A 15,774-nucleotide genomic window follows, 5' to 3' on the forward strand; every position below is an offset into this window, starting at 1 on the left:
TCACCATGCATAAGCATACTTTCTCTCTCTCTCTCTCTCTCTCTCTCTCTCTCTGAAATAATAAATAAATATAAAAGATTTATAAATCAATGAGTTCCATTTTTGCGCTTTTCTCATTCTTTTTAAAAATCAGTTTCTCAGGCAATGTCATTTATGTGCATGCAGCTTTTGTTGAAACCCTGTGATGCTGTAGTTAACCCATATTTTTTGTTCTAAAGTAGGCTCTTGTCCCAGGTGTATGCTGCTGTTATAGAGGCTGTTTTGGCTGGCATTGCATGTTATGCTAAAACTTCCAGTCTAACAAAGGTAATTTAAATACCACATTTCTCTTTCCTTAGTAATTTCAACATAAAACTTCCTATCTGTTTGTTTTGGTTTTGGACACCTGGTAGTCAGTATTGTGCCTCATTGGAGTTGGCACCAGACAAAGAGGTGCCTGAAGAGGGCTGAACTGTTGCTGCCTGTGACAGAACTGCCATTGTTCTAGGAGTGACAGCTAATCAGCACTTCTCTGTAGATATCTGGTTGTGTTAAAGAAAAGTCATTCTGTAGTGTATTGTTTTACTTAATAGCTTAATAGCTTTTAACTTTTAAAGTTAAAAAATAAAAAATATAGGTTTTTCTATTATGAATTCAATGAAGTTAGGTAAGTTTGTCTTGAGCTACGTAGTGTGATTTTCTATAATTCAGTGTTAAAAAAAAAAAAAAAACTAAATTAGAAAATCTCACTTGCTTATCCTAGACAAGCACATGTGTTCTCGTTCTCTGACCGTTCTCTTCCTTGCTGTTTTGCGGTTAACCTGCCCTGCTGAGTTGGATTCCTATATCTGACCCAGTAAGGAGATGAGAAGAGTCGGCTTGATGCCTCCCAATGCCAATAGGACCTTTCCTGAAGGAGCCATTTGACATTGGAAAGGTTGTGTATGATGTAGATACCAGAGAGACTGTAGCCATAGTCACCAGCTCCCTGCCATCTCCCCTCCTCACTGAACTTAAATCCCTGGTACAACTTGGGATTTGTCAGCCCTTTAGCTGTAGGCTTGTGCAATATTAGTTCTCACACTTATGTTTTTTTTAACTGATCTTTTGTAACTCTAGGTATTTGAATATTCTTAGCGTCTGGCAGAAACTCCAAGGGCAGTAGTCCCTCCCCCAGGGCCAGGGGAGAGGGGAGGAGAAAACCCTTTTCCAGACCTCACAATGGCATCACCCCAGCTGGTTACAGTTCCTGGCAGATCAGGTTTCAGTGCCCACCTGCCTGAATGAAGTGTTTCCTGGGAACCTAGCCCAAAGAAAGCAGGCACCTGTTTCCCTTAACAATGTTTTCACGTCGATCTTTTGATGTATATGAAGCAGTTATGTAGAGGGGAAGGGCACAGTGTTCTGACCAAATGTTAGAAGGGTACTTCCTGTCCATGAGGTCTACGTTTTTCCTGCTGTTAAGGCTAATTGTCTTGTCATTGCTTTTTACAGGCAAAGGAAGTAGCTGAGCAGACCCTGGGATCTGGGTTAGATTCCTTCGAATTGATGCAGTTTAAGGCAGCCCTACGGTAAGCAATGGCTGCTATTCTCTATAAGGAATCATTCTTAATGTTTGTTTTATAAAGACCCTTTTCTGCCTTGCATTTGATATTCCATCTCCCCTCTAAGAAATGTGCCAGTAAATAAGGAGTTATGTGAGGGAGAAACATTCATGATCAGGGCTTTGAGAGGCCAAGGATCCAGAGATGGAGGAACTGTATGATAAAGAGTCAGACACATTTCCTGATGCCGGAATGTGAGGCAGAAGTGTCAGAGACCTGAAGGACCCAGGTTCAGAGGTTAGAAAGGTGAAGCTGGGAACATCAGGAATGAAGTTTGTTAGGGTCAGGGTCCCTAGGCACATAGAAACAGTTACTGCTTAGAAGAGCCTGGCTCTGCGCCTCTGCTACCTCTCAGGTATAGATACCGTGAGCCTGCTCTTGTCTCAGGGGCTAGATGCTCTGGGAATCAGGCTTGCTGGCAATCTAACCATCATACATGTCCTGGCACATCACAAGGGCCCTCTGTGTGGTCTGTATCCATAGCTAAACTTTCACAAACCCAGTCTACCTAACCCTCCACCTGTCCTGTATGAGGACCACTAGGTGTACTTTTTTTTGCAAAGGAGGCAAAAGATACCAACATGGGGGAGTTTTTTGGGAACACATATGGGATGTGCCCTGGGGTGCCTCAGCTCCATGACCCACATCTTTTTACATCTATAGCCCTGGGTAATAAGAAAAAAAACATTGAGAAAGATAAATCAGTCAGTTGATCTAACAAGAATTCTATTGCTGCAGCTCTAGGAGCAGAAGGAAGAGCCAGGTTTCTTTGGTGGAGACTTCAGCCCCTTTCCTCTGGGTCTTCTGGATCTTGTAGCTCTGGAGGAGGGAGGGGGATAGAAGGAGTTTTTTCCCTTAAGGCCTTGTGCTGGCCTGCACTGCCTATTCCTGGCAGACTTGAGTTTGAGGAATCTCCTTTGCTTTCTGGCTGTGAGTGACTTTGGGTAAGACGAGGAGCTCTTTTTACATCTGCTTCCTTGTCTTCCCACCATGCAGAGTTACTAAGCATGTAAATGTTAGCTGCTGTCACATGGGGGTCTTCTGTGTCACCATCAACATGGCTGGCATAGTCATTCCCTGCCTCCTTTCCTTGGGGCCTTATATAGGCTACTCACCTTTTGGAGAGCAGGCCACTTTTCCATCCCAAGGCCTTTTAGGCCTGGGCATACCTCCCCAGCTGAAGGAGGGAATACCAGGCAATGAGGAGCGTCTCCCAGGGCAGCCCTCCATTTGGAGCCCCACTCCTTTTTCTCCACAAAGTCACTTCACTGAGTACACCTCACACTAATCAGATTAGCTGATCATCTCCTGAGAGGAACACAGGACTTTACCTCTGCTCAGGCTCTGAGCAGGGGATGGCAACTTGACCCAAAGGTAGTAAAGAGGAGGATCAGAACAATATGTCACAGCTGTGGAGCAGGCAGCCGTGGGCCAATAGAGGATCTTCCCAGCCTGCAGTAGACAATGGTTCTGTCACATTGTTCTCTCCTGCTCTATCCAAGAGTCAAGACAGCCCTGAGAATCTGCACAGAGGCGGAGCTATGACTAGAGTCAGATGCTGGCCCCACACTTGGCAAATGTGCCGTGAGGGCCCAGCACAGGTGCACTGTAGCAGCAGGTGTCTGGGGAGTAGCCAACAGTGTGGTTATTAGCAAGAGCAGACTAACTTTTTATTTTGTTTGGATCTACAGCTCCAAGATGGCTTTTCATATTCATGCTGTGAATAATCAGGGAAGGTAAGTGTATGTTTGTGGTGCATGCTCACTTGGGGCAAGTCTTAGGAACAAAAAGAGAAGAGAGGCTATCTTGTAGCTGCCAGCGTGGATGGCATAAGACCAAGATTGGGCCTGGGACTGGCCATACTCTGCTGAGATCCTATACCCTGATCTTTTCAGTGCTTCCAACTGAAAGACTGAGGCATGGGAGTAGGAGGTGGATCTAATTCCTTCCAGTGGCCTATGTACTACTTCTGCATACATGCAATCCAGTGCTTTGAAAAGCCCTGAAAGAAATCTGGGCTAGGGGTGCTGCCATATTGACAAAAAAAAAAAAACAAAAAAAACATTGTAAATGTAATACATGTCTCTCCTGTCTCTTTTTCTCTTGTAGGATTGTGCCTCTGGACATTGAAGATAGCTTATACTTCGTGAAGACGGTAAGTAGAGCTGCTATAAGCCAGCTGGCAGGAAGTAACCTATAGAAGAATATCTACAAAGGGTGAGATAGGAGTAGGTGAGAGTCTTGGGTAGACCTTAGCTGAAGAAATTGGTCAATTCTCAGGAGTGTTCCAGCTGCAGCTGTGATGAGCCTGTGATTTTGAGGGTGTCCAGGCAGCTGTACCAGGCCCACATCATACTCCCATGCCTTGGCTTCCCAGTGTCCAGGGTTTTAGCTGAGAGCTGAGAGAGACACTTCTTCCTAAGGTTAGGGAGGCTTCCTCCAAATGACTGAGACTTCTGTGACCTAGTGTGAAAATGAGCTGAGTACTAGCCTGGCTCAACACAGACTGCTGGATTCTCTGTGTTTCAGGGCCTGTGTTGATGTCCTTAATAGGGATCTGTGAAAATAAATTTTAAAAACTGGGGGCCTAAGTCTCCAGCGAAGTGGGTAGTCAGAGCTGAACTTTCTGACCCATGTGCTGAGGGCACCCTGATAGGACAGGGGCATGGTTTAGAAATGCAGAAATATTGGTCCCCAGGTGGACTGGCCAGCATGGCCTGGGGTAGCAGTTTCTAGAACAGTTGCTCCTGGTCACAAGCAAGTTTTCTATTTAGCCCAGTGCATCCTGATGTGCAGAAGATTGGCAAGGGATGCATGAGAGGATGATAGCCATCTACCAAGATTCTGGTTGCAGTAGATATGGGCACAGATTATACCTTGAGTCTGTTCTGTAGCTACTGCCCAAGCCTTAAATCCAGTGAGCTTTTGGTCACTAGGAACTTGGTGCACAGGTATGGATGACTCAGTGCAAATGCATGCCTACACCATCACCAGTGGAAAAGCAGTAGTGTTGTCCTATCTACAGAGAGTTGTCTACTCTACAAAGAGTAGAACAACATAGTAACTTTTTAAGGTTGTGACTAATTTCTCTTTTTATAATGTGTCTGCTTCCTGTACCTGTCAACAAAATGTGTTGATGTTTGTTTAGAACTGAGACTTTATTGTGACATCATCAAGATGCTAGGAGATGTTTTTTGATATCAGGTGGTAGTACTTTATCTCCTTGCCAGACTGTAAGACCTGACTTCTCTATTTAGACCCTTCTGCAGTGCTCTGGAAGGTCCTTTGCACAATAGAAGGCAATCAGGAGTCCGGTGGAATCATACTGTTGTGTTAAGTATGCATTCAGCAGCCACTAATGAAATAAGAAAGAAGAGAGAGAAAATTGTTTTCTGTCCAAATCCTGTCCTCCTTTCCAAATAGAGATAAAGTTCTGCCTTTTGATTTTCTCTCTCCTCTTCCTCAATATCAAATGCTGAGTATAAAAGTAAGGCATTGGATATAACCTACTGGATTGTCTTTGATCTGGAAACCAAAGTGGGGTTCCCATTGTCATTTAAGAGAAACCATGCTGCCCAGCAAGGTTTTATGTCTTCACGTGTTCAAAATTCTTTGAAGCAGATTTTGCTTCAAAAAAAGCAGGGGTTTTTTTATAATAAATTTATTTTTTATTGGTGTTCAATTTACCAACATACAGAATAACACCCAGTGCTCATCCCGTCAAGTGCCCCCCTCAGTGCCCGTCACCCATTCACCCCCACCTCCCCCTCCCCTTCCACCACCCCTAGTTCGTTTCCCAGAGTTAGGAGTCTTTATATTCTGTCTCCCTTTCTGATATTTCCCACACATTTCTTCTCCCTTCCCTTCTATTCCCTTTCACTATTATTTATATTCCCCAAATGAATGAGACCATATAATGTTTGTCCTTCTCCGATTGACTTACTTCACTCAGCATAATACCCTCCAGTTCCATCCACATTGAAGCAAATGGTGGGTATTTGTTGTTTTTAATGGCTGAGTAACATTCCATTGTATACATAAACCACATCTTCTTTATCCATTCATCTTTCGATGGACACCGAGGCTCCTTCCACAGTTTGACTATTGTGGACATTGCTGCTATAAACATCAGGGTGCAGGTGTCCCAGCATTTCATTGCATCTGTATCTTTGGGGTAAATCCCCAACAGTGCAATAGCTGGGTCGTAGGGCAGGTCTATTTTTAACTCTTACCCCTTCCAGTTGTCAGGCCTAATCAGAAGGTTAACTAAAATATAAAAGCCTATCTGTCACTTTTATACATCCTTATTTCATGACAACATGAGAAATTAACCACTTTGGCTTTAAATGTTTCTTTCTCAACTCTTCTGGCTTTCTTTTGTGTTTGGGAATCTAGCAATTTCTTCAAGAGCCCTACAGCTTTTATCTCTCTCCTGAGGCTAGAAGTCCCAAGCTAGGACAATAATGTATGAAAATGAGCCCTATTTCAGGAGCTCTGCACCTGGCCATTCAGCAATATAAGGCCAAGAGGAGACAGGACCTGAGAGGGCTCATTGTGGTACTCATTTCATGTCCCTCACCAGATCTTCAGTCATTCCAGACCCTGGCTCTAGTTCATACCATTTTCTGCATTTCTTCTGCTAGATTCCTCCCCCAGATTGTCCCATTTCCATTAGTTTTAACATAAATTAGGGCTTCTTTACCAGCCATTCAAGAACTCTGTCGGTATTGCTCCAATTTTTTTTTCCAGCCTACTGAAGCCTCTATTTTTGTCTTGCCATAAAAGCTTAAATAGTTTCTTTTAATTTTTTTGGTACTGAAAGAACATTTGTAGGTATTGACATGTACCCAGAAATATCCATGAAGACATGTGTACTGAATGAATGACTGCCTTCCTAGACTTGTTCAGAACTTGAGCCCAAATCAAAGAAGGAGTTGGTGAGCATGTAGATATGCCAGGATGTGAAGAGTGTACAAGTGTACAAAAGCCTGGAAGAAACACCTCCAACTCAGAGGTCAGGGCTTCATCACAATTAAGGAAGGCTATTATCTTAGGAAAGATAAGCAATTTGAGGGAATTTATAGAAACATAAAAATATTCCTGTGGCCCGAGTGTGTCTCTGATGCAGAAGCAGTTGCAGGGGAGCTTGGGTGATGCTGAAGTCCTCTGCTAGTTCTGAGATGTAGTTCAGGATAACTTGTTTTCCTTAGAAACTCTGAGGTACTCTGTCAGAATGTACCTCAGAGCAATATTTTGTGGTCTGTTTCTTAAGGTCTCTTCCTGGAAGTTTAAGACTGACAACCAATCTAACTCTGTTTTCTCATTTGATATAGGCTTGTATGACTGTCTATGACATTCCTGACTTACTGGGAGGAAGGGGATGCTTAGGGTCTGTGGTCTTCTCAGAATCCTTTTTGACATCTCAGATCTTGGTTAAAGAAAAGGGTAAGTGTTTATAAGGTATTTAGAAAGCAAAACTTTCAGTTTTTTTTAACAAAACAAGTTATAGACATAGTTACATAGTTCATATGTATATTGTATTACAATATTATTGTATATTGTAATTGTATATAATGTACTGTTAATGTATTAGTGTATTAACATTATCATCACATATATATTTGTGTGTGTGTATATATATATGAATATATGCAGCCTTACTGTTAGGAAGAAGCAAAATGAGTAATTTTTGTTTATTTTGGCAAAATAAGTTATCTGGTTTCATAGTTCATATGCATATATAAATCATAATATATAATAATAATACATTATTGTATATTGTAATTATAACATGTATTAATATATTGATGTATAACATCATTACACACACACATATATGTATATATGAATATGTACAGCCTTACTGTTAATCAGGAAGAACAATTTGAAATAATAACTAGATCCTGTTTTTTAACCTTGCACTACCTTGATAAAAATTAAAAGTGTAGATAAAAAGGACAATTCCCAGGACTCTCCATTTAAATGTGTGTTTCTATTGTTGTAAAAAAAAAAAAAAAAAGATAGAGTTAATCATATGGGGAAAACCTTTCTCCTTCCTCTCATTAGTCTCCCTGTCTCCAAGTAAGGAAGTTTTCAGTTTCTGAGGGCACAAGATTTTTGTATACAAGTAAGAGGAGCCCTCATTCCTGAGAAAGGGAGGGGTGTAAATTGTTGGGCCTACAAGGTGGGCCTAGGTATTGTGGGCAGTAACTGGCATGTCTGTGGTCTTCCTGCAGATGGCACTGTTACCACAGAAACCAGCTTCATAGTCCTGACGGCCGCCATACCCAGATTCTGCTCCTGGCTGGTTAGTGTCATTCATCCGATGGAAGTGGACTTAAATGTGGAAAAATCGGGGAGAACATTGAGGAAGAGCCTCTTCATTGGGTCCCTGGTGGGATGTTGGATCCTAAACTAGCTATTGTTTTTTTTTTTTTTTTTTTTAAGATTTATTTATTTATTCATGAGAGAGAGAGAGAGCGAGAGAGAGAGAGAGAGAGAGAGAGGCAGAGATACAGGAGGGAGAAGCAGGCTCCATGCCAGGAGCCCGACGTGGGACTCGATCCCGGGACTCCAGGATCGCACCCTGGGCCAAAGGCAGGTGCTAAACCGCTGAGCCACCCAGGGATCCCCCTAGCTATTGTTCAGGGATAGAAATTTTTATCTCAGCTCTTTGTCTTTATACACACGAATCTAGTTTCTTTAACTCTGTTCTAATCTTGGAAAAGTGCCAAAAGAAACAAACTTAAGTGTTTGGGTCCCTGTTAAATTATGAAAGGAAGAAATTAAACCTTCATTTTACAAGGACAGTTGAGGACACTAAGGCTTAGAAACTGACCAGCCTGTCCAAAGTCACACAGATAGTGAGCAGTAGACCATGTGGCACCCTTCTCTGGTCAGAATGATTGTTGCTGAGTTTTTACAGCAAAGGCTCTCTACATGTAGAAGGGTCCCATCTTCATCAGTGAGAGCTGGTCTAAAACTCTAGTGCCAGGGCCCTGGGTGGCTCAGTCAGTTAAGTGTCTGCCTTGAACTCAGATCATGATTCCAGGGTCCTGGGATCGAGCCCCGCAATTGGGCTCCCTGTTCAGCAGGGAGCCTGCTTCTCCCTCTCCCTCTGCCTGCTGCTCCCCCTGCTTGTGCTTGCTCTCTCTCTCTCTCTCTTTCTCTGTCAAATAAATAAATAAAATCTTTACATTAAAAAGAAAAAGAAAGAAAGAAGCTCTGGTGCCTTGGGACACACAAAGTATGACAGCAGAGAGTCTGGTAATGGTCTAAGTACCTATTTTAAAATCTGTTTATATTCTGTTTCTACAATTCTGACATGAATGAGGAAGAACAAGAATCATTCTCTGACATTAATACATTTAAATTAGAATACATTCAAAATATTTTAATATGCTCTCTTCCCTTTGTCCTTACAAATAGTTGTTTTTTTCTGAAGTGAAATATGGTGGAGACTAATATATCATTTCCACATCTTGTAGGCTCATTTAGCTGGGCCTCAGGTCCCAGGAAGAGAGTGCACCATGACCTTGGGCTCTGAGCCTTGATGACTGGTAGCCAGCCAGCTCTGCCAGCCATCAGGGCCTGAGTACACAGGATTTGCTGGAGGAACCGCCCAGTCAGTCTTCTAGAAATATTGAACATGAGGGAGACCTAGTAGAGTTATGCCCTTGAAGTAGGAAACTGAAAATTTGCACTCCTTTTGGATACAGGTAGAAGATAATGAAATAAAATTGTCTGAGAAAACCCAACAAGCAGTGAAGGTAAGCAGCCTTCTTATCCTCAATGTCAACATTGTATCAAAATGAAATGTAAACAGTTTATGAAAATAATCTAGACTATTTCATTTTATGGCACATTTGAAGGATATGTTCCTCCTTGTCTCAATTCCTATTTGCATTCTTCCTCTCCCAGCAAAGCTTTAGACGTAGCCATTTAATGGGGTACACAGAGGGATTCGTTCTGCCATGTTGGCCTTTTAGTGAGTTTCTTTTAAATCTGCCAGTACCATTAAAAGCAGATCTCAGATTGGCCTAGACATATAGAACTGAGAGGTCAGGGCTTTAGGCCAAAGAGAGTTGCCTCCACTGGCTAGACATCCACTGGAACATGAACAAGCATAGTAGGCATTGGTACCTGGACTCAGAGAGGACCTTACACATTCTTTTCCTTGGCACAAGTTAAAAATGCCAGTAACGTGACAAAGAGCTAGGCAATGACAAAGGAATGGAAGAAGTTGGGTCTATTTGAGGCTAACTTAGCAGTTTTTATAGACAGACAAAAGGGCAGGACTTTTGATTCTGAAAGTTCATGGTATAAATCATATGCTCTTTGTGACTGGTTGTTTTTAAAGGGGGATGCCTGTTTCCTGGGCACTTTTCTAACAGGAGGAGAAGGAGCATATCTTTATTCCAGCAATCCACATTCCTGGCCTGAGGAAGGTGAGCCAGCTATTATTTTTCTTGATTGTGTCTGGGTCCCTCTTTTGCATGTATTGGCATGAATGTTGTGATTAGTGAAACATCTGATATTTGAAAAGACTTGTTGGTGTAGAAGTGTTTTCTTACAGCTTTTGTCTTTATCCACCCATTTTGCAGATGAGGAAACTTGTGCTAGGAAGGCATGACCCCAGAACCACAGTCTGGTCCTCTTGTTGCCATCTGAGGATTGTTCTCAGAATAGGCTAGAGTAGTGGCATGTCCAGAAATAGAATCTGTCTGGATTCATTTTTCTTTTTCTTTTTTAAGATTTTATTTATTCATGATAGAAACAGAGAGAGAGAGAGACAGAGACACATGCAGGCTCCATGCAGAGAGCCTGATGCAGGACTCCATTCCAGGACCCCAGGATCACACCCTGGGCCAAAGGCAGGCGCTAAACCACTGAGCCACCCAGGGATCCCCTGGATTCATTTTTCTATTGCTGTATAATAAATTACCACAAATTTAATAGCTTAAAACAACACATAATTATTATCTCACAGTTCTGTAGGTCAGAAGTCCAGGTAGACTTGGCTGGATTTATTTGTGTTAGGGACTCTGAAGTTAAGGCATCAGTCAGACTAGGCTCTTGTCTGGAGACTCTGGAGAAGAATTCACTCCCAGGCTCACTTAGACTATCAGCAGAATTCAATTCCTTCGGATTGTAGGAATGAGGTCCCCATCTTGTTGCTAGCTATCAGCCAGGACCATGCTTAGCTACCTCTCCCAAAAATCTCTGCCCTGTGACAGCCCTCCTCCATCTCAGCATTGAAAACCTCTCTAGTGTTGTTGCATCTATCTTACCCTTCCAATCTGTATAAATTTCTTCTCTATACCAGCCAGAGAAAATTCTGCCTATGAAGAACTGCTTGTGATTAGAGGAAGCCCACTCAAATAATGTCCATTTTGCCATATAATATTACTTGAACACAGGAGTAACATCAGGAGATGAAGATCATGGGAGTCATCCTAAATTTCTGCCTATCACAGTCTAGCCTCTGGCCTCACATTCATGTCCCGCCCACATGCAAAATACAATCAACCTTTCCTAAGGGCTCCATCTCATTATGATAACAGTTCAAAGTCCTAAATCTCACTAGCTCAAAAATCCAAAATCTCATCAAGATTATCTAAACCAGATGTAGATAAGGCTCTGGCTTTAAATCTATTTAAAGTGTAGTTCCTAAACTTGTACTGTAGCTGTGGCCTTGTGACACTAATCAGATAAGTTATCTGCCCTGCCCTCCCAACACTCAGGGTACCACTAGCATAGGATAACAGTTGTAGATCTTCAACTTCAGAAGAGGGGGAATGGAAAATAAAAAGGAGTCATCAGCCTGAGGTAGCTTTAAAATCCAGCTGGGCAAACTCCAGAGTCTGGATTAGGTTTCAAGACCTGGGAATAGTCCTCCATGGCTCTTACCTCTGCCACCTGGGCTCTTGATTTCACCTTCTAAAGTCTTAGTTTTCCCTTCCAAGCTTGTGGCTACACCTCATCCATCCTTCCTTTTTCACAAAGGTGGCACTGTGTACGTGAGTTTTATCAGCCTACTTCTTGCCAGTAGCATTTGGGGGCCCAGTAATCCCCTTTGATTTCATGCTCTTTGTGTCTCTTTCAGTCCAAGGGGCAATGTTCTGTTGACCTAAGATTCTCAAAAGCCTTGTTGGTTTTGCATGGATTTCGTGGGGATTCATTCCATGCTCCTTTTTGGTTTCCTCAAAATAATTTTCTTAGGAGTCCTGTTTCTTTCCCTGGTTGATATAGCCATTTTGTGAAGAAAGAGTTGTGACTTAACTCCACAAATTTTTCAGCCTCTACTGAGCAATCTCCTTTCTGGATAATTTGTTTTTCTTGAAAATATTCTGTCTGGTGGCAGGTTCCTTTCCCTGTTATCAGATCACTGGTTCAGCTTCTGCTCCTCCATTCACATAGGAGACAAAGCACAAGAAGTCTTGGTTCTCCACAAAATGCTGAGGTGTAGTAAGTAATGCATTTGTTACTGTGCCTGTGCTACAGCCCCTACATTTGTGCCTGTGCTACAGCCCCTACAGCCCCTACATTTGTGCCTGTGTGATCCTGGTGCAGAAGACCAAAATTAGGAACACTTGTTGAGGGCAGGGAGTATGTGACAGTACTACTAGTGTTGGGGCAAGATTGCCTGGTGTTTCTGAAGCAGGTTGTAGAAGCAACAGAGGTGATTGTGCTCTGTCATAGTTGAGCCAATTATAATATTTAGCAAGGATATTTGCCAAAATTAGTTTGTACTTAGCAAAGGGCCTTATTAGAAAAGTAATCTTATGCTATATTGAGTTATCCAGCAAGATTCAGTGTATCCTGAGGTCTTACACAAAGGGGACAGCCAGGGATTTCTGGAGTCCTGTTCATCCCATTCGTCCCATTCTATTGAGAGCATGCCCTTAGTTCCTGGAGGAAATGTAGTTTGAATTAGGAGGTGGTTTTCTGAGACAGGAAAATTAATTAGGAACAGAGAATTTAAACAGAAATCTCCTCTGGCTATCTGTTAAGCTTTTTGCCACTTTGGAGCTCAAGTCAAGTGGGGCTTAAAGTTTATACCACTTAAGGCTCTTTCAAAGAAAAATAACACTAAATAGGGCTCTTCTGAGGGCCTTGGAAGAGGGCTTGGGCAGGTGAGGGGTTCTGAAGCTTAAGTGTCATTAGTGTCTTGATAAATCTGTCTCTGCTTGACACTATGATGAGCTTGAAATTTATCTGTTCCCATTCCTTAAAGGCATTTAAAAAGCTCTTCAGCATGCATTATCTTAATTGAGCTTCATGTCCTAAGACCCAAAGGTGAAAACTTGCCTGAGGTTATAGTGCAAGTTCACAGTAGGTCTGGAGGGTAGTCCAAGTCTTCTGATTCTCAGTCCAGGGTTGGCACAACATGTAGATAGAGAATAGAACTTCCTTTACTTTGAAATGCTTCCAGCTCTGGAACTTTTTTTCTTCCCCAGTTAGTGATTTCTGCTATCACAGGATTTCTTGCTATTCAGCTTCCTATTCATTTATGTCCTTCATGTGCCCTTCTCTTCCTCACCCTGCTGACCTTGGTCAGGCAGTCTGCCCAGCCCCAGATCCTCAGGAGCCCACTTTAGAGTTTTACCACATATGCCTATATCCCTAAACAATGTCTTGCTTTTGAGTACAAATATAATCACACTGTGTTCTTTAGGGATATGCTTTCTTTTTTGCTTCCTATTCTATTCTTAAGATTCATCCAGATTGTTGTGGATAGCCATATAGTTCATTCACTTGCATGGCTCCATGGGATTCCTTTGTATGAAAATGTACAGTTTATTCTTTGGACATTGATGGACATTTGGAGTTTATTACAGATAGTCCTGTCATGAGCGTTCTTGTACATGTCTCCTGCTGCACATGGCACCAGGAAGATGCCTTAAAACACAGCTTTCTTGCTGTATAATATTTGACATCTGATGTCTCAGTCTCCTGACTTTCCTGTTGCATTCTGGCTCATTGGACCAGCCAGCACTGATATCTCTGGCTAGTTGGTATGTTGACATTCCCTGAATATTTACCCCTTTGATTGCTGTCGTTTTTTGACATTTGTGTATAGAATTTTCTGTGCTTTGCCTCAAACAAAGTCAATCCCTGTCCCTTGTAAGATCTTTGTACACCATGGAACTAAAGGGGAGGTCATGCGAATTAGCCCCTGGCTGAAACACCACAGATTTCCACTGCTGTCACCAGTCTTCCGTAGAATTTCTCAAATAGATTTCTCAGTTTTGTTGTACAACTTTGGTGCATTACCAGAGCCCTTAAATAGTTGTCTTAACAATTAGACCAGTTTCATCACTATTTTATGTGGAGAGGATCTGCCAGAATCTTCACAGTCATTTCAGAAGTCCCACCCCTCAGTGGTTTTGAAAGGTATTTTCACTTGGTAAAAATTCTAGGTCGGTAGTTTTTTTCTTTCTTTCTTTTTTTTTTAAAGTAAGCTCTATGCCCAATGTGGGACTTGAACTCACAATCCCAAGATCAAGAGTTGCTGACTGGGCCAGCCAGGCCTCCTGACAGTTTCCTTCTTTCTAGAAAGATGTTGCTCTGCTTTACTCTCTTGCTTGCACCAACCATTCCTGAGCAGAAATCCGCTGCCATCCTTATTTGTGTTCCTTCTAATAAAGTTACTTTTTTTTTCTCTTCAGCTGCTTTTAAGATTTTCTTTCCTTCTTCTTCTTTTTTTTTTTTTTTTTTAAGATTTTTAAAATTTGGAGATCCCTGGGTGACTCAGTGGTTGACTCCCGATCCCGGGACTCCAGGATCACACCCTGCGCTGAAGGCAGGCACTAAACCGCTGAGCCACCCAGGGATCCCCAGGGAGAGAGAATCTCAAGCAGATTCTGCACTAAGCCGCAGAGCCTAATGCAGAGCTTGATCTCAGGACCCTGAGATCATGACCTGAGCTGAAATCAAGCCACCCAAGCACCCTGATTTTCTTTCTTTCTATCAAATATTTTAAGCAATTTTATTTTTATGAATTGGTGTGTGTGTGTGTGTTTTAACATGTTCCTTGTGCTTGGAATTCATTTTGCTTCTTCAATGGATGGATTTAATTTTCCTCAAATTGGGAGTATTTTTGGCCTTTTTTTTTTTTTTTTTTTTTTTTTTTTTTTAGTTTTTGCACTCCTATTCTGGGGCTCCAGTCACATATCTTTGCTACCTAGAATTATCCCACAGCCCCTTTTTGCTCTGTACAATTATTTTCAGTCTTTTTTCTCTTTGTGTTTCATTTTGCATAGTTCTATATATGCTAATTTACTAACCTTTTCTGCATTGTTGTTATGAATTTGTTAACATTTGTGAAGTGGAGCACAGGGTATTGAATGGTGAGCCAAGTTCAACAAAAGACCATGAAAGAAATTGAAATAGAAAATTTTATTTGTCATAAGTCCTGGAGGAAGTACACGGCAATGGCATGCCTTATGCCTGCAGGGCACACAGGAAGTTCAAAGCAGAGTGCAGACAGAGAGTGGCAGGATCTAGGGCACATGCCTTTATTAGGGTTTGTGGGTAGAGTGGTTCAGGTTTCTCAGGCTAAGGCCAGATTGGTCAATTCAAACCAAAAGAGCAGGGTTTTGGTAAGCTCCACAGGGGTACACAAGGAGATGGCCCTAGGAGACAAGGGAGACTTGATCACAAGGGCTGTTGAGCTCATATCAGGAACTTACATCTTGTGACTCTCTGCAGGCTGCTACATAGGGCTTGTCTGAGGGACCGTGTCATTTTAAGCACCACCACCACTCCCGCCCCCTAGGCCACTTGGCCAAACAAAAGATATGCCAGGGCAGCAATACCTTGGAGTAGCTTAGCTAAACTTTCACAACTGTCTAATGTCGTTAATCTCATTCAGTGTATTTTTCTTCTCAGACATAGTGTTTTTCATCTCTAGAAGTTGATTTAGAGATCTTTTACATCTTTCATGTCTCAAGTTAACATGGTTCAGTCTTCTAGCTTTTTGAATATATGGGATACAGTTATAATAATTGTTTTAATATGTTTTTCTTCTAGTTTTATCATATGGCCTTGCTTTTAAGCTTTGTTAGCCTGGAGACAGAATAACATTTAATTTAGGGCTAATTTTACCCCACTGCTGAGGCAGAATTCTTCTGAGTACTCTACCTGACATGTCTGTGAAGTGTGAGGTTTTCTACTGTGGCTGGTGCAA

The 15,774-nt window shown here is 42.0% G+C and overlaps 1 protein-coding gene across 3 annotated transcripts in view; it reads left to right on the top strand.

Annotated features, from left to right (window-relative positions):
- The window catches only part of C24H20orf194 (chromosome 24 C20orf194 homolog), a 141,657-nt gene that overhangs the window by 66,627 nt on the left and 59,256 nt on the right, over positions 1–15,774 (top strand). For 2 of the 3 annotated variants that reach the window (XM_038571737.1, XM_038571738.1), the window contains exons 13-20: positions 219–306; positions 1,474–1,550; positions 3,275–3,319; positions 3,693–3,738; positions 6,917–7,028; positions 7,820–7,890; positions 9,302–9,352; positions 9,943–10,030. In XM_038571737.1, coding sequence (XP_038427665.1) covers positions 219–306; positions 1,474–1,550; positions 3,275–3,319; positions 3,693–3,738; positions 6,917–7,028; positions 7,820–7,890; positions 9,302–9,352; positions 9,943–10,030 — 578 coding nt within the window. The remainder of the gene's footprint in view (positions 1–218; positions 307–1,473; positions 1,551–3,274; positions 3,320–3,692; positions 3,739–6,916; positions 7,029–7,819; positions 7,891–9,301; positions 9,353–9,942; positions 10,031–15,774) is intronic. The other variant, XM_038571740.1, reaches the window with a different exon arrangement.

Source organism: Canis lupus, chromosome 24 (assembly GCF_011100685.1).
Source record: "Canis lupus familiaris isolate Mischka breed German Shepherd chromosome 24, alternate assembly UU_Cfam_GSD_1.0, whole genome shotgun sequence".
Taxonomy (NCBI): Eukaryota; Metazoa; Chordata; class Mammalia; order Carnivora; family Canidae; genus Canis; species Canis lupus.